Raw genomic sequence first — 26,379 nt, 5'->3', positions numbered from 1 at the left:
TTCTTGGATACCATGCTAGAATGGTTTAATGATTGTCTTTTCACATTTATTTTATATGCACATATATCATAGAATTGGAACAAGAAATAGTTTGTACTGTTACTATGTCTTTGTGTGTGTGTGTGTGTGTGTGTGTGTGTGTGCGTGCGCGTGTGTGTTTTGTTTTGTTTTGTTTAAGTAATCTCTACACCCACTGTGTGGGGCTCAAACTCATGACCCAGAGATCGAGAGTTGCATGCTCTTACGGCTGAACCAGCCAGGTATCCTCTGTTCTGTTTTTTTTAAATGCTGGTTGTTACCCAGGAAATTAATTTCACAACTCACTAATGAGTTATGGGCTCCGTTTAAATACTGGCCTGCACATGTGGTGATGGCCAGCACCCTAAACATTTCTAGTGGTTCCAGATCTTCCTCTCCTCCCGTCAGGCTCTTCATGAGCACACCCTGCCTTGCGCTCATGGTCCCAGATTTTCGTCGCCTGCTGTCATCTTTGTTTTACAAACCTTTGCCGGCACCTGTGTCTGGTGCTGGCCATCCCCATGTAGAGACACGAGGATAGCGAAGACCCTGCCTTCAAGGGCAAACGGTCCGAAAAGGAGAGGCACCCTAAGAAAAGAGTTACAGGACAGTGTGGTTGATGGGCCAGCAGAGGTGGGCTCACTGTGCCTGCAGGCCCGGGATGGCCGCGGGGAGGAGGAGAGACTTGAAGTAGGGGTCAGCAGGTGGACACGGCAGAGGGGACAGTGTGTGGAGGCTGTGGAAGAGTGCCCGCTGGGCATACGCACTGGGGGACTGAGAACCAGTCCTGTGTGGCTGGGAAGGGCAAGGCAGCATGTGGAGGGCTTCCAGGAACTGGGTTTTATCCTGGAGGCCACAGGGAGCCAGTGCGGATGTAAAAGGAGAGAAACCTCTGGCTGCTGTGTGGACGGTAGACTGGGTGAGATTCAGAGCCAGTGAGGAGATCGGGCAAGAGGTGGTGACGGGATTGAGCCAAGACAGTGGCTGTGGGGATGGAGAAGCAAGGGGGGGTTCAAGGGCAGATTCTGAAATAAAATTGGGGGAATCGGGTGCCTGGGTGGCCCAGTCGGTTGGGCGTCCGACTTCAACTCAGGTCATGATCTCACGGTTTCTGGGTTCAAGTCCTGCGTCGGGCTCTGTGCTGACAGCTCACAGCCTGGAGCCTGCTTCGGATTCTGTGTCTCCCTCTCTCTCTGCCCCTCCCCTGCTCATGCTCTGTCTCTCTGTGTCTCAAAAATAAATAAAAACATTTTTAAAAAATTAAAAAAAATAAAATTGGAATCATTTGGGACAGGGGAAGGTGAAGATCCCAGGGTTTTTTAGCTTAGAGGCACCAGCTGGGCTCCCTGTGCTGGTCTGGGGAGGAGAACAAAGGGTGGGGCTGACTTAGGCAGGGGGAGGCACAGGCCGGGGGGGAGGCACGGAGCGTTCTGACCGCCAGCCGGCCTTCCAGCCCACCCTTCCCCACCGCCTCTTCTCCCTGATGTGCAAGTTTGTCTTATCCGGCCATAGTCGGGCCCTTTCCCGCTCACCTGCACTGGAGTTGGGCTGGCATGAGTTAGAGGGACACGCACATTAGAGAGTAAAAGGCAAATGGCCCTTCCAAGCTTAACTGCTAGGAAAGTGACTGCTTCAGAAACCAGTCTGGTGTGGGCTCCTCTCTTCCATTGACCCACCGGGAGTTAAACACTTAGAAGCTTATTTCCTAATTTCAGGGCCCAGCCTCTTGCAGTTCTGCCACTTTACTTTTCAGACTGTCAAAAGTTCGTACATTTATTCACTAGACTCTGAGTCCTTGTCAGCACCGGGTGCCGTGCTGGGCCCGGGAGCACATGAGGGGGCGAAGTGCCACCCTGCCTGCGGGAGGCTCCGAGTCTGGGAGTCTGGGTGGGGAACACATGTCACGGTGTGTTCCCGCGACACTCTCCTCCACCCATACATCTCCAAGCAGATTAATTAAAGCCCTCAGGAAACTGAAGAGGCGCCAAGAGCCAGCGTCAGGAGTTAGTCCCATGACACGCCGCTAGCTGACTCCTTGACACGCTGCTGCACTTTCCTCCACATGCTCTTTCCTGCCCCCCGGCTGGGTTTCATCCTCCTGCTTGCAGAAAATGGAAAAGTGCCTGTGTCTTCATTTAACAATTTCTTTTTTTTTTTTTTTTTTAAAGTGCTTGAGGTTGCACACTGGCTGCAGGGGTCAGAGGGCAACAAGATCAAAGATTTCACTTTCCAGAAATAGGCAGCCATTCCAGGCAGGAGCAAATCATTTTCTAGCCTTAGTGCAAAAGGTCTTCCGCAAGAGTGGGAGGGACGGGGTCCTCAGTGATACTTTGGCCACAGACCGTGGCTTCCAACCACCCCGAGTTCCGGCTGGGGAAGATGGTTTTTGCCCTGGCTCGGCTGGCGCAGGCAGAGGTGTAGGTTAGCTTCCCAAGGGCCTGAACGACTCCCAGGCTAACACGGCAGGTCCCCAGAGGAGAGAATGATTTGTGGTCTGAGGACGGTCCTTCCGCACCAGGTGCGGGGCCCTGGACAGCTGACCGTTGGCTGCGGGCGCTTGCGGCGTAGATGTTGTTCCAGGCTGCAGGCCAGAGGTGGCGCTCTAGTCTTGACCTGTTCCATAGGAAGGAGGTCTCGTCCACTTTTTTCCAGGGTTATGGCCGTTTTCCATTGTGTAGTTAGTAAGTCTCTTATGGGAGGTCATCGAGATTATGTAAATATTCCAGGTCAAGCTGTCTCTCAGCTTTGGCATCTGTTTATGGTCCTTGTTCACAACAATTGGGATTCTTTTTCTTAAAGCGCCCCAGGGGATTCTGATGTGGTTGAGACCCACTCCATTAATGTCTCACAGAGTACAGCTTAGGACATACTGCATAGAGCTGTGTTCTTCAGACAGGCCCAGCAGCAGTGGTCAGACTCCCAGGTTCCCTTTGGCCTCCTGGCTTTTACTCCCCTCCTGTCCTGGTGCCTGACTGCCCTGTGTCCCAGTGCTCCCGGCCTGCAGTGGCCCTGGCTGAGCCCTCCCTGTGTCCTGTGCCTGCCGCGCTGAACTGTGATGCTGCAGGCATATCAGGTGACATGTCCACCCCTCCCTGCTTTGGACTGCCCCACTCCATCTGCCTGACAAGCTCCACGAGAGCCTGGGACCCAGCAGGACACAGCTGCGAGGCTGTATCGCGCTGTGTTCTTATTTGTCTCCCTCTTGCTAAATGAAGGCCTTCAGAACTACAGGGGCATTTACTAAAGGTTTACTAGAGGAATAGCTATGGGAGAGGAGAATAAATGACCCAAAATGGAGTCTGTGCTGCTTAGTCCTATTGAAATACTTGTGGGGGAAGAGTCCTCAAGATCTAGGATAAAGAAATCTTCCTCCAGCGAGAATTGTGTTCAGTCTGCTGGATTGCCTGGGCCCCAACCACTCTGGAACCCCGTAAGTTAACTCCAGAGGCTTACTGGGGCTGTGGCCTTTCGGAGACAGATTCCTTCTACCCCTACCCCTGCTCTGAGCTGAGAGGACTCCCCACAATCCTCTGGAGTGTCTCCTTTTACACGTCCCAGCGTGGGCAGACCCCGAGCCTTAACTTCCACCCTGCGAACCTCCAGACTGTTCAGAGCAGCCAGACCTGTAGCATGCTTTCTTCAGGCTTTGTCAGATGCAGTTCTCTCTGCTTTGCTTGCCTCTCTGCGATTCTCTTGGATTCTTTGGCCTGCTTCCTCTCACTACCTTATCGGTTCTTTTATGCTTTTAAAATTAAAAAAACACGGGTGCCTGGCTGGCTCAGTCAGTGGAACACGTGACTCTCGATCTTGGGATTGGAGGTTTGACCCCCGACCCACGTTGGGTGTAGAGATTACTTAAAATTAAAATAAATAAACAAACCAAACCAAAGAAATAGGGGCGCCTGGGTGGCTCAGTCGGTTAAGCGTCCGACTTCGGCTCAGGTCCACGATCTCACAGTTCATGAGTTCGAGCCCCGCGTCGCGCTCTGTGCTGACAGCTCGGAGCCTGGAGCCTGCCTGTGACTCTGTGTCTCCCTGTCTCTCTGCCCCTCCCCCGCTCACATTCTGTCTCCTCTCCTCTCCTCCCTCTCTGTCTGTCAAAAATAAACATTAAGAAATAAATAAATAAGCACTTAGGGTTTATAGTTTTTGGCAGTAGGGCTGATCTGAGTTACCCAGCTTGCTGTAAGCAGAGACGGAAGTCTGTGCTTTGTGCTTCATCCTGACGCCTTCTCTCCCTTCTCCCCACCCTCAGTATCCTCCGGAAAGCTCTAGATAAGATAGCAGAAATCAAGTCTCTGTTGGAGGAAAGGCGGATCGGTGAGTCGGAGATGCGTCTTGACCAGGCTGAGTGAGGCTTCTGAGAGCAGCAGCCACGGCTCCCTGCAGCCTCAGCCCTGTGTGCTCGTTCCGTGGACTTCCGGTGGGGGGAGCGCATCTGTGCAGCCCGGGTCTGGGAGGGAATGGAGACGCTCCCCTGCTCAGAGGCAGGGGCTCCCCAGCGTCCCTGTGCAGACCTGGGAGGTTTCATCCCCCCACCCGTGCTCGTCTCCCTTCCTCTTGTGCCTGGGCAGGTGCCTCCTTCCCGCTACCTCCACTCGCACTTCTTTCTGTCGTAAACCCTGGCTGCTCTGTGAGGGCCGTCCTAGGATGGAGTTCACACAGGTGCTGGCTTCCAGATCCCTCCAGGCCGCCCCGGCTCTCCCACCTCTCTTACCGTAACGTTCGGTGAGCCCACGGCGGGCAGTCGCCTCCCCCGTCAAACGTGTCACGCCGCCAGCGGGGTCCGTGTGAGGTTGACTGGGTGTGTGGTGCCATGCCTGAGGAGGTCAAGGGTCCGACTGAGGAACCTAAAGTTCTTTTACCTTTATGTGGAATAACAGCACATTCTAACAGTAGAAAAGCACACCTAATTGTACACACAGCTCTGTGAAATTTTCACTGACCGAACATCTGATGTGACCAGCATCTCAGAAGCCCCCCTTTTTGCCCTCTTCCGTCCTTCACACCAAGGGACCCCCCTGACCCGACATCTCACCGGTCCGTGAGAGTAGTCCGCAAGTGTTTCTCCGCGGGCATCCGGCGGAAGGGGCCGGGATCCCATCTGGGCCCTTGCTGCTAACTCGGGAGCTGGGGTTCCAGGCCGAACGCCACTGGCAGCCCAGTGCGCGGGTGGGCCTGGGGGAGGCGCCCTGTCCCCGGTGCCTCAGGGGCTCGCTTCCTTCCCACAGCGGCCAAGATTGCGGGCCTGTACAATGACTCGGAGCCCCCTCGGAAGACCATGCGCAGGGGGGTGCTGATGACCCTGCTGCAGCAGTCGGCCATGACCCTGCCCCTGTGGATCGGGAAGCCTGGTGACAAGTGAGGGCAGGCCCCGGGTGGAGGGAGCTGAGAAGTGGGAGGGGCTGGACCTAACACCTCGTCCCACCCTCAGGCCCCCGCCCCTCTGTGGGGCCATTCCAGCCTCTGGCGACTACGTGGCCAAACCTGGAGACAAGGTGGCCGCCCGGGTAAAGGCTGTGGATGGGGACGAGCAGTGGATCCTGGCCGAGGTGGTCAGCTACAGCCATGCCACCAACAAGTGAGTCGACACCCACGCCTCCGTCTGCGCTCCCGTTACACCTGCGCGGCTGCCCCTCCCCCACGTGCAGGATGGGAGAAGGGCTTCCCTCCTCCGGGTGCCTGTGGGGACGGGGACGGTGTGTGGAGCAGGCTCCCTGGGCCCCTTCCCTGCCCCGCTCGTGGCTCCCCGACTTGGCGCACCTCCCCGCATCCACCGTTTTCCTTTCGTTCGCCAGGTATGAGGTAGATGACATCGACGAAGAAGGCAAAGAGTGAGTGTGCTGGTCAGGGCGGGACCGTGGAAGCTGCTGGGAAGGAGCCCCCGCCTGGCCGCGGGTTGACCTAAGCCCCCCTTCCCCCAGGAGACATACCCTGAGCCGGCGGCGCATCATCCCACTGCCCCAGTGGAAGGCCAACCCCGAGACGGACCCTGAAGCCTTATTTCAGAAGGAGCAGCTCGTACTGGCCCTGTATCCGCAGACCACCTGCTTCTACCGTGCCCTGATCCACACGCCCCCACAACGGGTAAGCAGCCCCCACGGGAGAGGCCGCACAGGACACGACGACTGGGCTGACCCCATGGGCCATGGGGTCACCGTCCACCTCCCTCCCCTCCTGACCACCTCCTCCAGCCTCTCTGAGCCAGGAGGGTCCCGTGCGTTGCCCTGTCTCCTGCTCACACTGCCCCGCAGCTGCCCTCCGGCCCTGCCCCCTACGGCAGTGCCAGCCAACCCCTCTCCCACCTTCAGAGTCCCAGCAGGCCCTGAGTGGAATGTGACCCACGAGTCCCCTAGTCTCACCTCACCTGCGCATTTCGACAGGCAGCCCTGAGATGGGAAGGCCCGTGCCGGGGCCCTTTCTCCGTCCCCGGCTGCGCTCCCTCATGCTGGTCACCCTTCACCTCATGGTGGGGGAAAGGCCCTTCTCCCCTCTTCCTCCAGGATTCCTGCCTGCTGCCCTCTGGGTTTTCCTTGATCCCCTTAACAGAGGGTCCTCAAAAGGCACCAGATCCTCTATGTAGGATCTCCCCATATAGACAGTAAGTCTCCCTCCTGCTTGCTCTTTGTTGCTGAGAAAAGAACTCCGTCCTAGCAGGGGTTAGGTTCAAACATCTAGACTTTTTGAGCGAGGTTGGGGACAGGAGAGGCTGGGAGCCCCAGAGGTTCTGCTCATTCTCGGCACAGGGCCTCGTCTGGGGGTCTCTGACCAGCCCCTCCTGTCTGCCCCCTACTGCAGCCCCAGGATGACTATTCAGTCCTGTTTGAAGACACCTCCTATGCGGATGGTTACTCCCCTCCCCTCAATGTGGCCCAGAGGTACGTGGTGGCTTGTAAGGAGCCCAAGAAAAAGTGAAGTGGGCTGGCAGACTCCAAATCTCCTGCCGTCCTCACAGGGGACTGCAACAGAAGATTTTGTGATCAAATAAATATTGTTCCCCTTTGCCCATGTCTCCTTGGCTTTGCTTTTCCAGGCCCTTCTCCCCCTCCTCCTGACAGGACAAGTTGGGGAATTGGAGGCCGCGGAGGAGATGGCCGCATCTGGTCCCAGCAGGCATTTGGTTTCAGTTGAGGTTTGCTCTTTGCTCGCATTAGAGACTCAGGGTGTTAACACAAACGGAATTTTATTCTCGACCCCGGGGTCAGGCCGGGTCACAGCAGTGGGGCCGCGGGCGTGCCTCGGGGAGCACCACTCACAGGTGCGTGCGGAAGCGGAGGCTGCAGCCCGCCATCTTCTCCGCATAGTGGGCGTCAAAGCGCTCGTTCTGGGCCACAGTGAAGGTGGTCTTCCAGTCCCCCGCGACGCCTGTGGGCGCGAGGAAGAAGGGCAGCGTGGCTGTGCGTCCTGGCGGCAGAGGCGGCCCCGGGTGGCTCGGGCAGCTCTCGCCCTGCTTCCACGCTTGCCTCCCCGCCCGGCCAGCCGCCCGGGCGCTCACCTTTCCTCATGAAGGCCGACACGCTGTGATCCATGATGTCAGGGGGTATGGTGGTGTAGTTAGCCATGGGGTTCTTCTTCATCTCCTTGAAAGACGTTTGCTGGGTGATGAGATCCACGGTCTCCTCTGGCAGGGTGCGCCCCACAAACTCCAGGATCTTCTGAATTTCCCTTTTAGGGTTCTGGAGCAGCAGAGGGGCTCTTCAGTAGAGGTTGGGATCGCTCATTGAGCAAACAAAAGGGGGCCTCCCAACCCCTTGGGGGACCTGGCCGCTTCCGCTTCCGGCCCTCCCAGCCCCAGCTCCTTGGGCCTGCCTTCCCTGGAGGCACATTAACTGCCGCCGCCCTGTGACCCTGTAACAAGCTCTGCCTGGGTCCCAACGGGTGAGGGCAGGGACAGTCGTCTCTCAGAACTCTGGCCCCAGGGAGAACAGCAGCAGTAAATGGCCAGTGGATGGCGAGGCGTCGCTCCGGTCTGAGACGAGCCATACAGTGTTGCCCCCCGGGGGGCACCGCAGCTCCATGTCCCGGGCGGGAAGGCGGGCCGGGGGGGTCCCGGGGACTGACGTGGGGGCTGCCATGGGGAAGGTGGCTGAGAGGGCCTCGGCAGGTCCCCGTGGGCTTCTTGGCTCTCTGGAGAGAAGTGGCAGCGGGTGACCTCACCTCTTTCATGTCCTCATAGAAGAGGTAGAGAACAGGGTGGGTATGACTCAGCTCCCACCACTCCCGCACGTGCTGATACCAGGACCCGTAGGACACTGGGGAAAGGGCAGGGGCAGGGACACAGAGCTGGCATTAGTTTTGACTGACCGCTGCTCAGCTCCACCCCACTCCTTCCTCCAGATTGAGCCCCACCTTCTCCGGCCATGAACTTCTCCAGGAAGCTGTCCCAGGTGTCAGGGTCAGGGTGCACCTTGGCCATGCGGTAGAAGTGGTAATAGGAGACAGCCACATCCTTTGCGTTGCGGGCAACATAGACCACCTGGAGGGGCAGACGACCCCCCCCCCCCCACACACACACCCACGCATCATCACCACACAGTGAGCCAGGCACTGGATGTTCCACCTTTCACAGCATCCCTGCGAGGGAAGTTATCCCTGGTCTGACCAGAGGGGAAACTGGCTTAGAGGCTGACTTGTTTGTGTCCCTGGAACCCTATTTGATGCTAATCTAATCCCCTCAGTGCCGCCATACCCAGATTTGGAACCAGGCGTGCCCCACTGTCACCAGCCCCCTCCTCTGCGGGCCTGGGGAGGCCTGCAGAGAAGACTGCCTTTCACAGCTCTGCACAGAGGAGGCTCACTTTCACCGACTTCTACCACAGGATGGGGCAGACAGCCTCCCCCCTTAAGATGAGACCTTCCTCTCAGGACCAAAACTGGGATGGCTTCCTCTGCCACTCACCTTGACCTTCTGATCCAGCAGGGTCTGAGGGAGCAGGGCCAGGGGCAAGTGCGTCTTGATGATTCGTGGGGCCGGTGTGTCTTTCAGAACCTCCATACCTGTGCCGTGGGCAGGGAAAGGTCTGCCGAGCTAGAGCCCAGTCCTGCCTCCTCCCTCCGTTCCACGTGGCCCTAGAGCCCTACTGCACACCTGTGGGAATCCCTGGAGCCTTGAACTCAAGGAAGGGTATCCGGATAAAGACGGGGGCCCTGCGACACTTCTCCAGATCGCCACCTTGGTAGATCATGTCCAGGATCTCGCTCACCCAGGTGGTGCCTGGAGAGCAGGGAAAGAGGAGGCGGACAGGGCTGCGGGTGGCCCCCTGCTGGCCCAACGCGGGACTTGTGGCCCAGGAGAGGGGTGGGTGGCCCTCATCACTTACCGGATTTGGGGTAGGTGCTGATAAGCAGGTCATCGGGCTGGGCCTGGAAGTTCTGCAGTGGCCCCAGTGCCTCGGCAAAGTACTTGATGAGAGGGATCCCCTTCACGTACTGCAGTGGCGGGCGTGAGGTGTCCGGGACCAGCTCCATGCCGCTGCGTCAGGGGCCAGAGTGCAGCCTACTTCCCTTAACATCACAACATGCCATCTACTGAAACCTTTGCTTTAAGATAAGGGACTGAAGGCTGGGTGACTTGCCCCCACTCACAAGGCTAGCGAGCGGCGGGGGCGGGGGTCCAAAGCCACACGTAACCTGCAGAGGGTCACAACGCCGGCTGCACCTTCACCTGAAGGGCCTGAAAAATCCCAGAGCTTGGGGCCACACCCCAATCCAGTTAAATCACTCTGGGGGCCCAATCCCAGTTTTCGGGAAGCTCTCCAGATTCCAGTGTGCACTTGAGAAAACTACTCTAGAGGCTGCCTGTCCTAAGTCCCCGCCTGTTTTCTTTTTCATACTACTTCCTGCTTCAGCCCCTGGCCTACTGCACTGGCCTCCTCGCCCTGTCGTCCCCTGGAGCTCCTTGGGCCCCTCACATGTGGAAACATCCCAAAGGCCAGCCTGTGACCCCACTTGTCCAACCACACTCCATCTTGGCTCGGAGATAAACACACCCAGCTGAGCAACTGAGCTTCCTTTAGGGGCTAAAGTCTGAGATGTAGATGAGCAAAAGAGAGGAGTCACGGAAGGGGGTTTCGGACCGGGTTGCAGTTGGCAGACTGCTTTCCCGAGGGAAAGCACAAGGATGCCATGCTATCAGAGGCAGCAGCAGAGAGAGAGGATCTGGAGAGAGAGGAGCTAGCGACACCAAGTGAGGGAAGTCTGGCCAGCCCAGCCCACCCCAGCACTCACCACACCTCTCTGGATCTTGGCCTTGTGGCTCCTTTGTGCTGTGGCTTACTGGCTGCAGTTGTGGGGAGTACAGACTTGCTTTCTGAGCTGAAGCGTTTCTAAGTCCAAAGTGGGAGGTCTCTGGAGCCAGCACTGGGATCTGGCCGTCCTCCAGGAAGGAAAGGGTGGAGTTTAGAGTGGGAGGGCCCCCCTGTGCTCCCCTCCTCAGCACCTTAGCCAGAGCCAAGCTTAGACTGACCTGAAAATCCAAGATATGGGTTTAGCATGCAGAAAATAAGAGTGAATCTAGACAACAGAGCCCAATAAGCTTTCATTTTTGTCTTTTGGGGGTTTTTTGAGCTGTAATCCTGGCTCCCGACCTGCCTTCCAAACTCCACCCCTGCAGGGCGGGCCAACCAACAGCTTTTTCTAATGGATCCAGCCAGTTGAGAGGGGGCAGGGTGGAGAGGAAAAATGGGACACTCCCGTGAGCAGGGTCACTCACCTTCCTGGCTGGCTCCAGGCCAGTCTTGGAGATGCCAAAGGCTCAGGCTGGGGCTGGCACACAGGCCCCCAGCAGCCCAGGGATTCTAAAAACTGTTACTCTTGACCTCTGACAGCAAGGCCAGTACAGAGCAATGTGGGTGGGCAGCATGACAGAGTCTGGGGTGGAGCAGAAAAGAGAGGAAGAATGCCGAGTCTAATAACCCTGGGAGTGAGTCCAGCTTCATGATTCCCAAGGGATTTCATGGAGATTCATTCATGGTTGGTAAAAGAACCATGGCCCCCAGAAGGTGCTTTTCTCTCACTGGGTCTGAAGGGGCTCTGCAGACAGAGACAAGAAGGAGTTGGGGCTTAGAGAGCCACGGGGCCCCATGGGGGTAGAGTATCCCCCCGCCCCCCCCCCCCCCCCCCCGCCTCCACCGCACTCTTGGCCTCTGTCCTTCCTATTTGTATTAAAGTCCAGAGTCAAGCTGGGCACTGGATTTGGATGGGCTCTGAGTCAAGAGTGTGCCCCCCAAGCAAAGCACTGTGTGATGTCAGAAGCGTGCTAGGGACAGCTGAGGCACCCGGGCCTCCAGAAAGAGGAGAGGCTCATCCACACAGGCCAGCAGCCTCTCCCTGCCTCTGCTCTTCTCTTCAGGCCCCAGTGACTGGTAGGGCCTCTGCCTCCAGCCCCCAGCAAACACCAGGAAGTTCCGTTAACTCAAGACTCTTTATTGTGCTCAAGTAAAAACCGCCCAGACCCGCAGGAGTGGCACAAACAAGCAGTGGGCGAGGATCAGGTCTCCAGCATGTCTGTCCAGTGTTCCTGTGGAAACAAGAGGACCGGTCAAAGGCAGCCTGGGGGGGTGGGGCGGGGGAGGGGGAGGCCGGGGCCAAAGCCACCTCTCACCTCTTCTAATTCCAAGTTCTCTTCTTCCTCCTCGGTGCCCATCTGGCACAGCCAGATCAGGTCTCCCCACAGCAGTGAGTTCTTACAGCTACCAAGGGGTGCAGTTGGTAGGAGACACAGTCAGGATCACAAGCCTCTTCCAGGCTTGGCCCTGAGTGCCAAGATAAGGACTCGGCTGCCCTGGGCCTGGACTTGGACGACCGACACCATCTTCCCAAAGGTAGGCCAGGCTGGGGCAGGGGTGCTGGACTCACCCAGGGCATTGACCCTCTAGGGGCAGAAGCTGCCCTGGCTCCTTCTCCAGGAACTCCTCTGCAAGGCAGATCACGTGGGCCCTGAGGCGGCAGCCAGGGTGGGGGCAGCACAGGGGGCCCTCTTCATCCTGTCAGAGGTGGTAGGCAGGTAAGAGAGAAAAGCGGGAGGAATGAAGTAGCTAAACACTCAGAATTTCTATGGACCAGATACTGTTCCAGGGGCTTTGCATTAAACAATGCTGTGAGGCACATACTACTGCTATTTGCGTTTTATAGATGAAACTGAAGCACGGAGAGGTTACAGCACTTGCCCACAGAGACCAAGCTAATCAGTTTCCTCTCAGCATGAGCAGTGATTATATATTTTTTAAATTTTTTTAACGTTTATTTATTATTGAGAGACAGACACGGAGCGTGAGCAGGGGAGGGGCCGACAGATGGAGAGACACAGAATCCGAAGCGGGCTCCAGGCTCCGAGCCGTCAGCACAGAGCCCAAAGCCGGGCTGGAACTCACAAACCGCGAGATCATGACCTGAGCTGAAGTCGGACGCCTGACCGACTGAGCCACCCAGCCGCCCCATGGGCAATGATTATATACACAGGACGGCCACTGCAGCCAGGCCTATAGTTCTTCCAGCTAACCGACCTCAGGCAGGTCACTTAATCTCTGAATGGCAGGTACTCAATTTACATTTCCCGAGAGCTCTGAAGAAGTCAGGCCCATCCTTTCAGTTAATCTGTTAAATATGTATTGTCTGTTTTCCCGACCCTTTTCTACAGCAGTCAACAAGACCTGGCCTTGTATGGGCGGTGGGAGAAACTGACAAGATGAATAAAACACCTAGCATGTTAAACAATAAGTGTTTAGGTTTAAAAAAAAAAAAAAAGGCAAGGAAGTGTACAAGAAAGAATTGCAGTTTTAGATGGAGAGCCGAGGAAGACTTCATGGAGAAGGGGAAGGTGGCACTTTATAAAGACCGAAAGTCTAGGGAAGAGCCTTACAGTCAAAGGGGAAAGGCACAGGCCCTGAGCAGAAGGGTACTGATTCTGAGGAATGGCAGCAAGTAGGCTCATCCCCATTTGAGAAACGAGGGCAAAAGGTGTCAGTGGGTTGCGCGGTCCCTCAATAAACAGCTGGATCCCAAGTCGTCCGAACCCTGAAGGCCAGGTGGAGCCGCTCACCTGGAAGGAGCGCGCGCACAGGGCGCAGCAGGCCTCGGCATCTTGGTCAGGCTCGGACTCCAGGTCAGCTAAGGGTCCGGCGCGGCGCTTCGGGGCCGCGGCGCGGGGCGGCGGAGGCCCAAAGGTCAGCGGCATGTGCGGCGGTGGCGGTGGGCAGAGATCACACCGGAAGTCGGCGCGCAGCCAGCGCACGGTGAGCGGGAGGCGCACCCAAGGCGGCACGCGCAGCATGTGCGCCAGCACGCGTAGGTGGAAGGCGAAGGCGGCCTCGCTGCGCAGGCGCGGGCCCACGTGAGCCAGGCGGCGTGAGGCTTGCGGGTGCTGCCAGGCCCACTCGAACTGCGGGCGGAGAGTAGGGGCTTCAGGGACGCCCCAGGAAGGGGGCCGCCAGGGGAAGGCCCGAAGCCCCAGCCCATTCTCCCACCGTCCCCGTCTCCTTTCTTACCCGAAGGGCGGCCACGGCGGAAGGGAAGCCGTGCACGATAAGCACCATCGCCCTGGGGAAAAGAACGAGGGCGCGGCCTGTGAGCCCCCCGCCTCACCCCGCGTCAAGCTGAACCCCCTGGCCATGATTCACCCCCAGTCCTACCTGAGAGTGAAGTCCTCATGCCAGGCTTCAAGCCTAGTCCGCGAGGCCCCGCCCCCTTCGCGAAGGTGCATCCTCTCACACCTGCCAACCTCAGGCCCCGCCTCCAGCACAGGCCCCGCCTCCTGCCCTCCCCCTGTCCTCTCCCTTGCAGACTCTCTCTGGTACAACCCCAGCCTTGTTCATCAGCCGCAGTCACCGGACCAACCCTAGATCCTCAGTCCCCTTCTCACTCAATCCCTGCCTCTTAGTCCCACAGCCGAGTTTCACAGGGCTCCGCCTCCCCACCGTGCTCCTCCAACCCCTGGTGCCATTGCACCAGGAACTCGCATCCCGGCCCTGCTCTCAGCCACCGCACCGGCTCCGCCCACTGTCACTGGCTTGGCCCCGCCCCTCTCGGCAGGCCTCTCCCCCTCAGAGCCTCGCCTCTCCCTGGAAGCCCTGCTCCAGACAGCAATCCACTCCCTCTTACCAGGGCCCGCGCCCGCTGGTCCGCCAGGCCCCTCCTTTCTTGCGGCCCCCGTTGTGCTGCTGGACCCTACGAGTAGGGTTGACGGTGAACCCCACGTAGACGCGACCCCGGTGCCGAGGGTTCAGGCAGTAGAGCAGATAGACGCCGAAGAAGCGCCCGGGCCTCGCCGCGTCCCCCTCAGGGCCCATCGGCACTTGTGGGTTGATTGCTGTGGCCTATGACCTTAGGGAGGACTGAGTTGCCAGGGCCGCAAGATGCTTGTCTCGGAAAAAGCGTTTGGAGGCGATCCCGAGATACCCTCGAGGCCACGGCAATGCAGATTCGCGCACCCTCTCCTGACTGGAGCTAGGGTGTCCAAACCGGCCCACGGGACCCGGGCTGCTGTGCAGGCGGCGGGCACTTATTACCGCCCGATTCGGTCCTTGGGCTGACTCTGATTGGCTGCTTGATGGTAAGCGCGGAAACCTAGGACTGTTGGAAAGCTGGACTTGCCTGAGGGCGGAAGTGCCTGGTTTACAAACGCCTTAGTAAGGGCGGAAGTCGAGACTCTGACGGAAGTGGCGTCAGTACGGGCGGAAGAGGTGTGGCTGCGGTGGGAGCTGGGATTCCATCCCCGCTGAGCTGCCGCCCCTTCTGGGCTGCCGCAATGGAACTCAGCGCCGAGTACCTCCGGGAGAAGCTGCAGCGGGACCTTGAGGCAGAGCACGTGGTGAGTTGAGCGGTCTAGATTCGCCCAACGAGGGGGAAAGGGCCTGAGGGGCGGGTTTCATACTCCCCACACCGTTGTTCCCCATAGGAAGTAGAGGACACGACTCCCAACCGTTGCGCGTCCAGCTTCCGAGTCCTGGTGGTGTCGGCCAAGTTCGAGGGGAAGCCGCTGCTTCAAAGACACCGGTGAGGCCCCGGGAGCCCCTCACTCAGCGCGACCCCAGCGCCGGGACCACAACCCTGGCCACTCCCCTCAACCTAACTCCCTACCCCCACCAGTGCGGCCCCGCACGGTGACCACGACCCCAAGGATGCCGCCTTCGTGGCCCCTGGATTGAGACTTAGGCCCTCTTCCTCTTTGGTCCGCACGTCCTGGGGACACAACCTGGGTGACACCTCCAGTCTCCCTGATCACCCTACATTCTGGAATCGCAACTCAGGCCTCCACCTACCGTTTCCTAACCCCATCTTTCCCCCAGGCTGGTGAACACGTGCCTAGCAGAAGAGCTTCTGCACATCCATGCCTTTGAGCAGAAAACTCTGACCCCAGAGCAGTGGACCCGTGAGCAGCAGAAATAAAGAGACCTAGGCCTGCACAGCCATTAAATTATGAATCAGGGTCAGCTTCTGTGTCAGCGTGTTGTGGGGGGGAGGGTGGGAAGGGTGCTGAGCTTTAATCTAGAGCCTGGTTTCTCCCTGCTCCACCCCACCCCTACTCTCCATTGTCTTACTTTGGACAAGTCTTTCACATATCCACAAGGCCTTAAGTGTTGAATCAGATAAAAACAAAAAACAAAAACAAAACTGAGCCTCAATGAACTCACACGCTATCGTTTCTTCCCAACAGAGGCTACTGGTATTGCCTTTTGGCTTCAGCTAACACCCAATTACTTTACAAGGATTAATATGATCTAAAATCTACTGCCTCCACTGTAAGTACTCATTGACTAGTGGGCAAGGCATTTATGAAAAAGGAACCAACATTCACAAGAGGGTGAGTTAAGTAGGTGAAGTCAATCAGAAAGTTCCCATGGTACAATGTCTCCTATCTGACTTAAGCAAACAAAAAACCCAGTTAATACAGAATATAGTAACAGGATGTCTTGGGCCTGAATAATGCGAAAGTTCTTTTGGAAAAAATAAAACACTTAAGCACATGTAGTCTGAATATTTCTCCCAGTCTGTCTTGCCCGTTCATTTTCTCAGTGCATCCATTTTTCCTTTGTAATTAGTGCTTTTTTTTGGTTCTGTATCCAAAACATTTGCCTACCTCAAGGTTGTCAACATATGCTCTCATGTTTTCATCTAAAAGCTTTATGGTTCTAGCTGTTATATTTCGGTTTATGATCCATCCCAAATTCATGTGTACAGAACGAGGTAGGGGCTAAGGTCCATTTTGTTTCCACTTGAATATCCACTTTACCCAGAATTATTCATTAAAAAGACGTCCCTTTCGCCCACTGAATTGGCTTCACAATCTGGGTGAAGATCAACCAACAGTCCTTGTGTTTGGTCTATTTCTTGGACTCTTTATTCTGTGTCACTGATCTATCTCTATGCCAAAGACTTTGATTGCTGTGGCTTTACTGCAAGTCTTCAAATTAAGCAGTATTAAGCAGTTTAAGTGCTTCAACTCTGCTCTCCGTTTGAAGACTTTTTTGGCTATTCAAGACCCTTCACGTTTCCATATACATTTTCGAAACAATCTGTTAATTTCTTCTAAAAAAAAAAGATGGCTAGGATTTTGACGGTGATTGCACTGATTCCACGGATCAAGTCAGGGAGAACAGGAATCTCAAAACATCAAATCTTCCAATGCATGAACAAAGCATATATCCCATTTATTTCAGTCTCCTTGAATTCCTCTCAACAATGTTTTACGGTTTTCTGTGTAAAGGTGTTTTGCGTCTTTCATTATATTTATTCCTACCCAGTTTAGGTTTTTGGATGCTATTGTCAATATTTTCAATTTGAATGTTCCTACCCATGTATGTATACGTACAATATATCTCTCTGACAAAGAATTCCTATCCAGAATATATAATAAACTCCAATGAGTCAAAACCAAAAACCATTAACAACAAAAATGGGCAAAAGACTTGAACAGACAGTTCACGAAAGATGTAGGAATGTCCAGTAAGCACACAAAAAGATGCCTAAGATCATTAGTCACCAGGGAAGTGCAATTTAAAACCATACTGAGATGCTCTTTCACCCTCACTGACAATACAGAATGTTAACAAGGATGTTGAGCAACTGGAGTTTCAATATATTGCTGGTGGGAAGTGTAAAGCGATAAACCACTTTGGAAATTAGTCTAGCAGTTAAATATATACCCAACCTGTGACTAAGCAATTCTATTCCTAGACATTTATTTGAGAGAAATTGAAGACCTGTATGAGAATGTCCCTTGTAGCCTATTCACAATGACCAAAAACTTCGATACAACTCAAATGTCCTATCATTGGAGAACACACGAACAAATCATGGTGTATTCATACATGTATAGGAACAAACTACACTGACAAAGACTCTTTCCTTGACCAAACTCTAGCCAGGTTCCTCGAGCCCTCTTCTCGACTAGGCTTCAACCTTGACTTACTGTATAGAGACTCGAACAAACACTAACGTAGACTTTAACAGCTCAAGGCTCCACCCCTAGGATGATTCCCGTACCCCTTAGTGCCTGCCCGGGAAAACTCAAGGCTGCCAAAAGCATCCATTGTTTCTTCTAGCCAACACTGAAAGATCGGGTCCCTGTCTCCCAGTGAGCAAATCCAGGTGGTTTCACATGAACCAATACCTTTCCTGGCTTTTGTAATTTTTTACTTCTGATTTCATTCACCCCCAACTTTCCTCCCTCATTCTCTCTTTAAAATCTCCTCTGTACAAACTGAAGTTGAGTTTCATTCACTCTGGACTCTTTTCCTTATTGGAATAGTTAATTACTGATTAAACTCTGTCCTCACCACGTGAACTAGTATCTAGCTTTATCTTTAAAAAAATTTTTTTAATGTTTATTTATTTTGAGAGACTGTGTGTGTGCGTGGATGCACACGCAGAGGAGGAGCAGGGGGTGGGGGAGACAGAGAGAGAGAGAGAGAGAGAGAGAGAATCCTAAGCAGGCTCTACACTGTCAATGCAGAGCCAGACATGGGGCTCAATCCCACAAACCGTGAGATCATGCCCTGAGCCGGAATCAAGAGACAGATGGTCAAGTGACCAAGCCACCCAGGCGCCCCTGGCTTTATCTTTGATAACGCAAACAACATGGGTGAATCTCAAGGAACACAGTTGAGTGAAAGAAGACAAAAGAACACATACTGTATGACTCCATTTCTATGACATTCGAAAACAGGCAGATCTAATCTACCACAGATTTCGAAACCAGAAAATGACTGGTGAGGGTAAGAAGACTAATTAGAAACATATAACAAGGGAAGTTTCTAGAGTTTCAGATATATTTTATATCTTCTTTGGGTGGTGGTACACAGATATACCGTTGACTCTTGAACAATACAGGGGTTGGGGTGTCAACCTCCTGGGCAATCAAAACTTTGAATATAACTTTCGATTCCCCAAAAACTTAACTACAAATTGACTACTGTTGACCAGAAGTCTTAATAGTTGATTAACATGTATTTCGTACGTTAGATTTATTATATATTGTATTCTTTCAATAAAGTAGGCTAAAGAAAATATTAAGAGGGGCACCTGAGTGGCTCAGTTGGTTAAGGGTCTGACTTTAGCTCAGGGCACGATCTCATGGTTCATGGATTCGAGCCCTCCATCGGGCATTCTGCTGTCAGTGCGGAACCCACTTTGGACCTCTTTCTCCCTCTCTCTGCCTCTCCCTTGATCGTGCATGCTCTCTCTCTCTCTCTCAAAAATAAATAAGCATTAAAAAAAAGAGAAAATATTAAGAAAATCATAAAGAAAATACGTTTAGAGTACTGTACTGCATTTATTGAAAAGCCACATATAAGTGCAGTTCAAACCCATGTTGTTCAAGAGTCAACCATATACACTTGTTAAGACTCATCAAACTGAACACTAATGACCTGAGCATTTTATTTTATAAATCATCACCCTCCCACCCCTGCTCTCCCACCTCCATTTTCTTCCTTCCCCTCTCCCTCTGTCTCTTAAGAATACCTGGGGAAATTATGAAGAACAAGAAAGATGAGCGATATAGCTGACCCTCCCAGTTCCCCATTCAATATCCACTTACCCCTTCCTCCTTACCCCCATTTTGTTTGAGGTATCAATCTGCCCCGTGAGAAATTCTCCCCTCCCACACTTTCTTGCAGCTAGGGGTGAGGTCACCTGCCCAATTCTGGCCAATGAGAAGTATGTAGAAGTATGTAGAAGTCTGCAGGGTGGGATTTCCTGAAAAGCTATTGCTTTCACAGACTCAAACACGTGCTTTGGTTAGTATCACTTTCTTTTCTTTCCTCCTGGAGTGCAGCTGCTCAAATGAACTAAGGAGATTGTGCTAGTCCCTGATACAACCCTGTTTTACCCCAAGCTAGAGGAGCTCTTGGCAAGTCACGACTAACACTTCGCAAGTCAAAATGTTTAGGCATCGAAATGAAAAAAGCAATTCCGACTGGAAGTCAAGGATGATCTACGCATTGCTGTGCTAAAGTATACGTAAGAATTTAGTATGGAAGTGATATTTCAAATCAATGGAGGATACAGACCATCAACAGACAGTGTAGGAACAAAAACTGCTAACTTATAACATACAAAATTATAAAGATAGATGAATGCTCTAAGCAATAGAAGCCAAAACCGTAAAAGTGCTGAAAGAAAAGGCAGTGATTGAAAATGGTCTCATAAAACGTTACCCAAAAGCCCCAAGCCATAAAGTTAGACTGTCAGAGTTGGCACCATAAAGATTCAGAATTTCTGCATCATGAAATGTATGGTACAAGCTAAACTTAAAGACAAGCAACAGTTTGAGAGAAAATAATGGAACACATACGTAGGCAAAGGACTACTACCATACATATGACAAGTTCTTACAGACCAATAAAAACATAAATGAAACAAAAAACCAAAAACCCAGTTAGGAAAATGATAAGGAGAAAGGCGTCATGTAAAAAAATATCAGAGATAGTGAAGAACTAAAAATGCTCAGTCTTAGGACGCCAGGGTGGCTCAGGCGGTTGAACGTCTGGCTTCGGCTCAGGTCATGATCTCACAGTTTATGAGTTCGAGCCCCGCGTCAGGCCTTGTGCTAATAGCACAGGGCCTGCTTCAGATCCTCTCTCTCCCTCTCTCTGCCCCTTCCCCGCTTGCTCTCTCTCTCTCTCTCTCTCAAAAATAAACATAATTTTTTTTTAAATAAAAATAGTCTTACTAGTGAGTAAAATAAAAAAGTTTTTTAAATAAAATAAAAATTTTTAAGACGTATTATCCACCTGCCAGCTGACAAACAATTTAAGAGACTGAGAATATTCTGTGTTCAGCATCTCTTTTACCATGAGAACAGAAACGGACACAACCTCTTTCGAGGACCACTTTGCAAAGGCTTCTCCCCTGAAATCCATCTCACTGGAAAACTGAAACGCACATGCAAAGATGTTTATCGCAGCCCTGCTTTAATAGCAAAATCATAGCTACCCAAATAATGAACAGAAGAACAGTCACATAAACTAAAACCACATTGTGGAATACTGTTCAGCCATTATGACAACAACAAAAAAAGGAGACAAAAAATTATATGTACGGTATATTCAAATTAGACTAATGAGTTGGGGAAGAGTATTCACTTTGGCCCTTTAACAAATTAACCATTAAGGGGCACCTGGCTGGCTCAAAGAGTATGTGATGCTTGATCTCAGGGTTGTGAGTTTGAGCTCCACGTTGGGTGTAGAGACTACTTAAAAACAAAATCTTGGGGCGGGGAGGAATCTGGGTGGCTCAGTCAGTTAAGCATCTGACTCTTGATATCAGCTCAGGTCATGATCTCACATTTTGTGAGATCAAGCCCTGCATCAGACTCTGCACTGACAGAGTGGAGCCTGCTTGGGATTCTTTCTTTCGCTCTCTCTCTCTGCCACCCTCCTCAACCCGGCGTGCACACACTTGCTTGTTCGCTCGCGCACGCTCTCTCTCAAAATAAATAAGCATTAAAAAAATAACAAAAAATAAATAAATAAAATCTTAGGGGCACATGAGTGGCTCCGTTGGTTAAGCGCTTGGCTCTTGATTTTGGCTCAGGTCACGATCTCATGGCTTGTGGGACCGAGCCCCACACTGGGCTCCACGTAGATGGCATGGAGCCTCTCTCACCCTCTCTCTCTCTGCTCCTCCACCTTCCCCCTCAAAAATAAATAAACAAAACATCAATAATAAGAATGTTTACAAAATTGAAAAAATCTTAAAAACATAATCATTAAAAAAATTAGTATTCTAGATTTGAAACCATTGTTTTTCATAGATGTTTTCCAAAATTTAATTTGTTGCTTTTTTGAAAAAATGAGGAGGGTTGCAGAAAATCCACGATTTACGGGACCTTCGTGATGGGCAAGTTGGGCAGCTAATTTATCCTCACCAGAATATTCTAATTCTAAAGTGACACATCTTCTCTGAGGATGGAAAGCAGCAGCCCCCACCTTCAAATATTCAGATCAATCTCTCAAGCACTGCTCTCTGGGCACGGCTGCAAAGATGCAATCCGTGTGCTGCAAAGGCCTAGGCCCTTGGGAAAATGCCGCCTCTCCAGGGAGGTGATCCTGTGACCCACCTGCACCTCAAGGGGGACATTTTTGGATTCGGTAGAAATCAGATTGACTTCTGTAATTTTTACAACAGGATTTCAGTCTTACAGCCCCTGGCCTGGTTTCTAAAACAGACAGACCACTCAAATCCAGGGAAACAGAACAGCAGAATGTGGAGACCTCATCAGGAAGTGCAACCCTGAGCTTCGGCGTTCAGTTCCTCGTCACTTGGCCGCCTGAGAAATGGGTCTAGCAGGCACGTGGCTAAGGCAGACACGGTCATTCCCCACACCTTTCTTCTCGCGGGGGGGAGACAAACGTTCAACACTACGCCTGCCTACGCCGCAGCTGACTGACCGCCGCCAAGGACACGCACAGAGAACACGGGAGGGGCTGGGCCTGGTCTGCAGGTGTCAGGGGCCTCCTGGTGGGAGCCGCATCTGAGATGAGCCAGAGGGCTTGGCTTCTTCTTTCACTCACTGGCCTCACCCACATCCAATCTGTCAACACATCCCATCACCTCCTCCTTCAAAACGTACCCAGAATCTGGTCGATTCTCAGCCCTTCCGGTGCTACCATCCTGACCCAAGACATCAGCGCCTCTGTCTTGGAATATTCCATCAGCCTATTAACTGATCTCCCTGCTTCCGTCCTTGCTCCCTACAGGCTGCTCTCAACAGAGAAGCCAGAGTGATCCCATTAAAACCCAAGTCAGGTCACCTCGTTCTTCGGGTCAAAATTCTCCATTGGACACCACCACAAGTCCCTAAGACCCCTTCAGCCCACCTCCTTCTCCCTCATGCTGGCCTGGTCCTTCCTGGAACAAGTCAGGCCTGCTCCCTCCATGGGCCTTCCTACCCTCCCTGCTCTCTGCCTGGGACACCGTTTCCAGAGACATCCACAGGGCTCCCTCCCTCACCTCCTACAAGCCTGTCCCCACCATTGTCCTTCTCAGGGGGCCATCTCAGGGGAAACTCTAAGCTCTACTCAGAGATACCAGCCTAGAGGGCATCTAAAGGACAGAAAAAAAAAACAACAACAACAAACCAAACCCCTCTGGTCCTAAGGAAAAACACCCTGAGGACATAGCAGAAATAACTGACCAAGCAAGGTGGAAAGCAGAGATCGGGGTCGAGAGGGGCCGCGCTGCTCACGCATGAGGTGGTGCGGCACCAGGGTGGAAACACAGGGTGCCACCGCGGCGATGGTGACAGACATGGATGAGAAGAGGTGATCACTACAGACGAGGCATTCCAGAAAATGAGTGCCCTGTGCGTAGCCTGGGTCCTCCACACGCAGAGTGAAGCCGACTGGGCTGATGGCAAGAAGGTTGAGACAGACAGGAGGACTGTGGGCCAGGCACCCAAGACGTTCACGAATCAAGTGAATAACCAGGAGAAAACAGTAATGAGGAGGAAGAGAGGATGCTCCGCCTGGGGACCATGGATCTCAAGGAAACGGGGGGTTGGGGGGGTCAGAGAACAAGGACACTAATCTTGCACCCCCGATCCTGAAATCTCATACCCCGGGGTATGAGAAAACAGAGGCACCATCTGAGAGGACTTCAAAAAAGGATATCCCCGGGGAAGGACCAGGGTCAAAGCAAAGAGAGGGAAGAGATGGCTAAGGAGAGGCTGAGGAAGGAGACGAGGCTGGCGATTAAGGAGTGGGAATTTCCCGGGACACAGGGAGGGTCTGGGGAGAGGGGGTCAGGGGTAAACAACAGAGGGAACTGCCTTGGGCGGGCAGCACAGGACGGAGAAGACAAGGAGAGGGGAGATGGGTAGTGGCGAGAGTTAGCGATCACAGTAAGTGCTGGGAAAATACCTGCGGAATCCCACGGAATTTTTAAGCATAAGGCCAGAATGTCCGCTCAGAAGAGTTCTCACTGTAGGACCGCAGGACTGAGAGCACAGGCCCATGCTGATGGTCACGGCACTGACGATGACGACTGGGACAGTGCTGATAATAACCACCAGTCTTCGACACCTGCCATGTGCCAGGCACTGTGGGGAGCGCGCCACATTTAATCCTGCCGACAGCCGTCTGACACCGTTCACGTCACTACTATCCCCGGGAGGGCTCTGAGAGGAAGGAGGGAACAACCTGCAAGAGAAGTAACAGAACCGTACGAGTCCTGGGAAGCTAACTGGCTCCTGTGGTAAATCAGGGCTTTTATGGCCTTAACCTAAGGCGGGGGGAACCAGCCTGATCCACAGGTATGACATATTCAGTAACTTCAACCAAACAGTGTTCGGAATGGAGGCAAATCAAAACCAGTAGTAACAATTTATTGAAGGCTTCACGCTGTGCCAGATCCTGTGCTAACTGCCACGTGTCTGTGATCTCATTGAATCCTTACATCCCGAAGGTGGGTTACCATTGTTATCCCCCCACTTCAAAACTCAGACGACAGACAGCCCACGGTTCATGCAAGGAATCCCTATTTAATAACGTGATCTTTTGACAAGATTGAAGGGTTTAACACATTACGGTGAAGATATCACAGAACTTGAAGGAGAGAGACCTACAACATGTCTTAGAACGCTAACTTACGGATTCTCACAATCTTTTTGCATGTTTTTTTCAGATGAGAGAAAGGCCAGTGCAAAAGAAGCTTCAATGAAATGCGCCCAGATGGCAAACATGCCCAGTCTTTATAGCCCAGGACCTATCCCAGCCGATTCTGATTCCATGAGTCTAGAGTAGGATGTGAGCATCTGTGGTTTCTCTCTTTCTTTCTTAATTTTTTTTTAACATTTATTTATTTTTTGAGAGAAAGAGACACAGCATGAGCAGGAGAGGGGCAGAAAGAGAGGGAGACACAGCATCAGAAGCAGAGCCCGATCAAGAAACTTGATGGTGAATGGTTTAGTGGCAAAGCTGGGATCAGCTTGACAGAGCCTGGCCCAAGGTCCATGTTTTAAATCACTATGCTTAGTCTCCAAGAACCTACAAAAAGTGCGAGCCTTAACCCAAAACCTTAGCATTCCCCACCTCCATTCCCTAGTGGCCCCAGCTTCAAGGGCATTCTATCCATTCCTTTCACAGTTCGCACTCCCCTGCTCTGCCCCGTTTTGCATTCAGCCTTGTGATCTCAGCTTCAACATTATTGCCTAAATTACAAACTCGAATGGCATGCTGTATTTCTCAGCACTCAACACAAAACCGTAATTATGGATTTCACAGGGAATTATTTGCTTCCTGTCTTTTCCGAGGAGATGGTGCTGCCCTCAGACGCCACGTCAGTCCTATTCATCATGTGTTCCCAATAACTGAATACCCACCAACCATTCAAAAAAGAAGGCTTTGGCACAACGGATACGCTCAATAATTTCTGTGTCACGAATGAATAAAGTACACTCGAGCCTCGTGCTTCCAGGTGTGTGATACATGTCTGTGTTCAGGATACTGCCCTCACTACACCCCAAGTATGTAGACCCCTGTGGCATAGAGACAAGAGCTCTGGAAAATGCTGGCTCTGCACAGCAACATTATGGGGCCCCAGCGGTCCATTCCCCACCCCACCCCCGCCCCCCCCATCTCAACTGGCCTGAGTTTCAGGGGCACGATGGGGGTCGTAACAACCCCCAATGAAACGTAACCTATTAAATAGGAAGAACTTGCACTTCTAAGTTCTCAAGACTAGAATTATTTGCTTCACTGTCTGTGAAGTGCAGTCTGTCTCCCAGGAAGACTTGAGCCTCACGAAGGCCACAAGACCCCGTGTGCCTGGTTTAGGGCCGGATTCCCAGTCCCGCTCTCCCCAGGCCTGACACACGGCAGAAGTGAGACTATTACCGGTTAAATAAATGAACCGCTGCTCTGTGCACTTCACAGGTGTGAAACCAGGGTCGCCCGAAATTGACGGGTACCTTCCGGCGCACCAGGATGTTCCTGATACGCTGGGATCACAGGCCCACCTCCCACCTAGGCCCCAGGCCCCAGGGACGCCGGCCCCTAAGCCCGCGCCCGGCAGGCACCTCTTGCATCTAGAAGCATCTTCGCAAGTGCCGCGCACCCCCTCGTCGTCTGGGTCTGCCGAGGAGGAAGAAAAGGCGGTGAAAGAGAGCCTCCTCAGGCTAGCGGCCATGGGCGTGGAGGTTCCGGAGTGCCGTGTCCACAGGGGACATGGACGCGGACTCCACAAATGCCCTGGAAAGGAGCGAGCCACCCAGAAGGCTGGATAGAGGGGTTGGGCTCCAGCGGCCTCAGCGTGGGGGGGGGGGGGGGGGGGGCTCAGTGACACCGCCCACGTCAGCTGCCCCAGCAACCTTCCCGCTCATTGGCGCCTCTGCCCAGACGCTCATTGGCCAATTTCTCCGCCCCCTTGGCCCGCGGAAGGGCTCATTGGATAGCTCTATTGGCCCCGCCCACACCACCCGGAAGTGCTCTGAGGAGGGGAAGGAAATAAGTGGAAGCAAAACGAGAGCACCGCAATGCTTTCTGAGAATTGTGGTCGTGGATGCGCTGGAAGTGTATTGGGTATTCATTTGTTTACTTATTTATTCATTTATTCATTTGTGTGTGTGTGTGTGTGTGTGTGTGTGTGTGTGTGTGTGTGTTTATTTATGAGCGAGAGAGAGAGAGAGAGAAGACAAGTGGGAAGGTCACGGGAAGGAGAGAGAGAATCTGCAACAAGCTGTATGCGCAGCGCAGAGCCTGACGCTAGGCTCCATCTCGCCACCGTGAGATCACGACCCCAACTGAAATCAGGAGGCGGTCGCTTAACCCACTAAGCCACCCAGGTACCCCAGGCTTTGGGTTTCTTATTGTTGGTCAGAAAATTTTATAACTGTGATTCACGCAGGGCGGGAGAGCTAGCAGG

General features: G+C 53.1%; 4 protein-coding genes across 13 annotated transcripts in view; 2 read left to right on the top strand and 2 right to left on the bottom strand.

The window, feature by feature from the left end:
• SGF29 (SAGA complex associated factor 29) overlaps positions 1-7,022 on the top strand; it is a 33,228-nt gene extending 26,206 nt beyond the window's left edge. For all 5 annotated transcript variants that reach the window (XM_042922035.1, XM_042922038.1, XM_042922036.1 and 2 more), the window contains 6 exons: positions 4,274-4,338; positions 5,250-5,379; positions 5,453-5,599; positions 5,817-5,852; positions 5,943-6,105; positions 6,817-7,022. In XM_042922035.1, the coding sequence (XP_042777969.1) occupies positions 4,274-4,338; positions 5,250-5,379; positions 5,453-5,599; positions 5,817-5,852; positions 5,943-6,105; positions 6,817-6,933 (658 nt within the window). In that variant the 3' untranslated portion in view covers positions 6,934-7,022. The remainder of the gene's footprint in view (positions 1-4,273; positions 4,339-5,249; positions 5,380-5,452; positions 5,600-5,816; positions 5,853-5,942; positions 6,106-6,816) is intronic.
• Positions 7,023-7,184: 162 nt separating this feature from the next.
• LOC122209757 (sulfotransferase 1A1) lies at positions 7,185-10,390 on the bottom strand. Of its 3 annotated transcripts, none has more exons than XM_042921914.1 (8): positions 10,246-10,390; positions 9,339-9,514; positions 9,107-9,232; positions 8,918-9,015; positions 8,368-8,494; positions 8,176-8,270; positions 7,514-7,694; positions 7,185-7,383 (listed from the first exon to the last, which is right to left on the bottom strand). In XM_042921914.1, exons 2-8 carry the CDS (start codon positions 9,484-9,486, stop codon positions 7,271-7,273), a joined length of 888 nt encoding a protein of 295 aa, XP_042777848.1. In that variant the 5' UTR covers positions 9,487-9,514; positions 10,246-10,390; the 3' UTR covers positions 7,185-7,270. The 3 variants fall into 3 exon arrangements, with proteins under 3 accessions (XP_042777848.1, XP_042777847.1, XP_042777849.1); XM_042921913.1 differs by having other exon boundaries at positions 9,339-9,522; positions 10,246-10,389; XM_042921915.1 differs by lacking the exon at positions 10,246-10,390 and adding an exon at positions 9,604-9,620.
• A 1,031-nt stretch (positions 10,391-11,421) lies between these two features.
• Positions 11,422-25,738, bottom strand: SLX1A (SLX1 homolog A, structure-specific endonuclease subunit). Of its 4 annotated transcripts, none has more exons than XM_042921919.1 (6): positions 25,535-25,738; positions 13,503-13,554; positions 13,058-13,396; positions 11,875-12,002; positions 11,621-11,708; positions 11,422-11,536 (listed from the first exon to the last, which is right to left on the bottom strand). In XM_042921919.1, the coding sequence occupies exons 1-6, from the start codon at positions 25,642-25,644 to the stop codon at positions 11,507-11,509; spliced, it is 747 nt and encodes a 248-aa protein (XP_042777853.1). In that variant the 5' UTR covers positions 25,645-25,738; the 3' UTR covers positions 11,422-11,506. The 4 variants fall into 4 exon arrangements, with proteins under 4 accessions (XP_042777853.1, XP_042777852.1, XP_042777855.1 ...); XM_042921918.1 differs by lacking the exon at positions 25,535-25,738 and adding an exon at positions 14,116-14,612; XM_042921921.1 differs by lacking the exon at positions 25,535-25,738 and adding an exon at positions 13,647-13,950.
• BOLA2B (bolA family member 2B) lies at positions 14,738-15,984 on the top strand. The gene is made up of 3 exons (XM_042921928.1): positions 14,738-14,824; positions 14,912-15,009; positions 15,103-15,984. The coding sequence occupies exons 1-3, from the start codon at positions 14,762-14,764 to the stop codon at positions 15,308-15,310; spliced, it is 369 nt and encodes a 122-aa protein (XP_042777862.1). The 5' UTR covers positions 14,738-14,761; the 3' UTR covers positions 15,311-15,984.
• Positions 25,739-26,379: the final 641 nt, after the last annotated feature.

The sequence above is a fragment of the Panthera leo genome, chromosome E3 (assembly GCF_018350215.1).
Source record: "Panthera leo isolate Ple1 chromosome E3, P.leo_Ple1_pat1.1, whole genome shotgun sequence".
NCBI lineage: Eukaryota > Metazoa > Chordata > Mammalia > Carnivora > Felidae > Panthera > Panthera leo.
This window is presented reverse-complemented; position numbering and strand designations above follow the sequence as displayed.

Bases quoted from the DNA above. Each gene is read 5' to 3' on its own strand.
- LOC122209757 (XM_042921914.1), bottom strand. From the start codon at position 9,486: ATGGAGCTGGTCCCGGACACCTCACGCCCGCCACTGCAGTACGTGAAG. The intron at 8,271-8,367 runs GTGGGGCTCAAT...CCCTTTCCCCAG, and splicing joins GAAGTTCATGGCCGGAGAAG to TGTCCTACGGGTCCTGGTAT. The intron at 7,695-8,175 runs GTGAGGTCACCC...CTGCTGCTCCAG, and splicing joins TCTATGAGGACATGAAAGAG to AACCCTAAAAGGGAAATTCA.
- BOLA2B (XM_042921928.1), top strand. From the start codon at position 14,762: ATGGAACTCAGCGCCGAGTACCTCCGGGAGAAGCTGCAGCGGGACCTT. The intron at 14,825-14,911 runs GTGAGTTGAGCG...TGTTCCCCATAG, and splicing joins ACCTTGAGGCAGAGCACGTG to GAAGTAGAGGACACGACTCC. The intron at 15,010-15,102 runs GTGAGGCCCCGG...TACCCCCACCAG, and splicing joins CCGCTGCTTCAAAGACACCG to TGCGGCCCCGCACGGTGACC.
- SLX1A (XM_042921918.1), bottom strand. From the start codon at position 14,303: ATGGGCCCTGAGGGGGACGCGGCGAGGCCCGGGCGCTTCTTCGGCGTC. The intron at 13,555-14,115 runs GTAAGAGGGAGT...TCTTTTCCCCAG, and splicing joins ACCAGCGGGCGCGGGCCCTG to GGCGATGGTGCTTATCGTGC. The intron at 12,003-13,057 runs GTGAGCGGCTCC...CACCTCTGACAG, and splicing joins TGTGCGCGCGCTCCTTCCAG to GATGAAGAGGGCCCCCTGTG.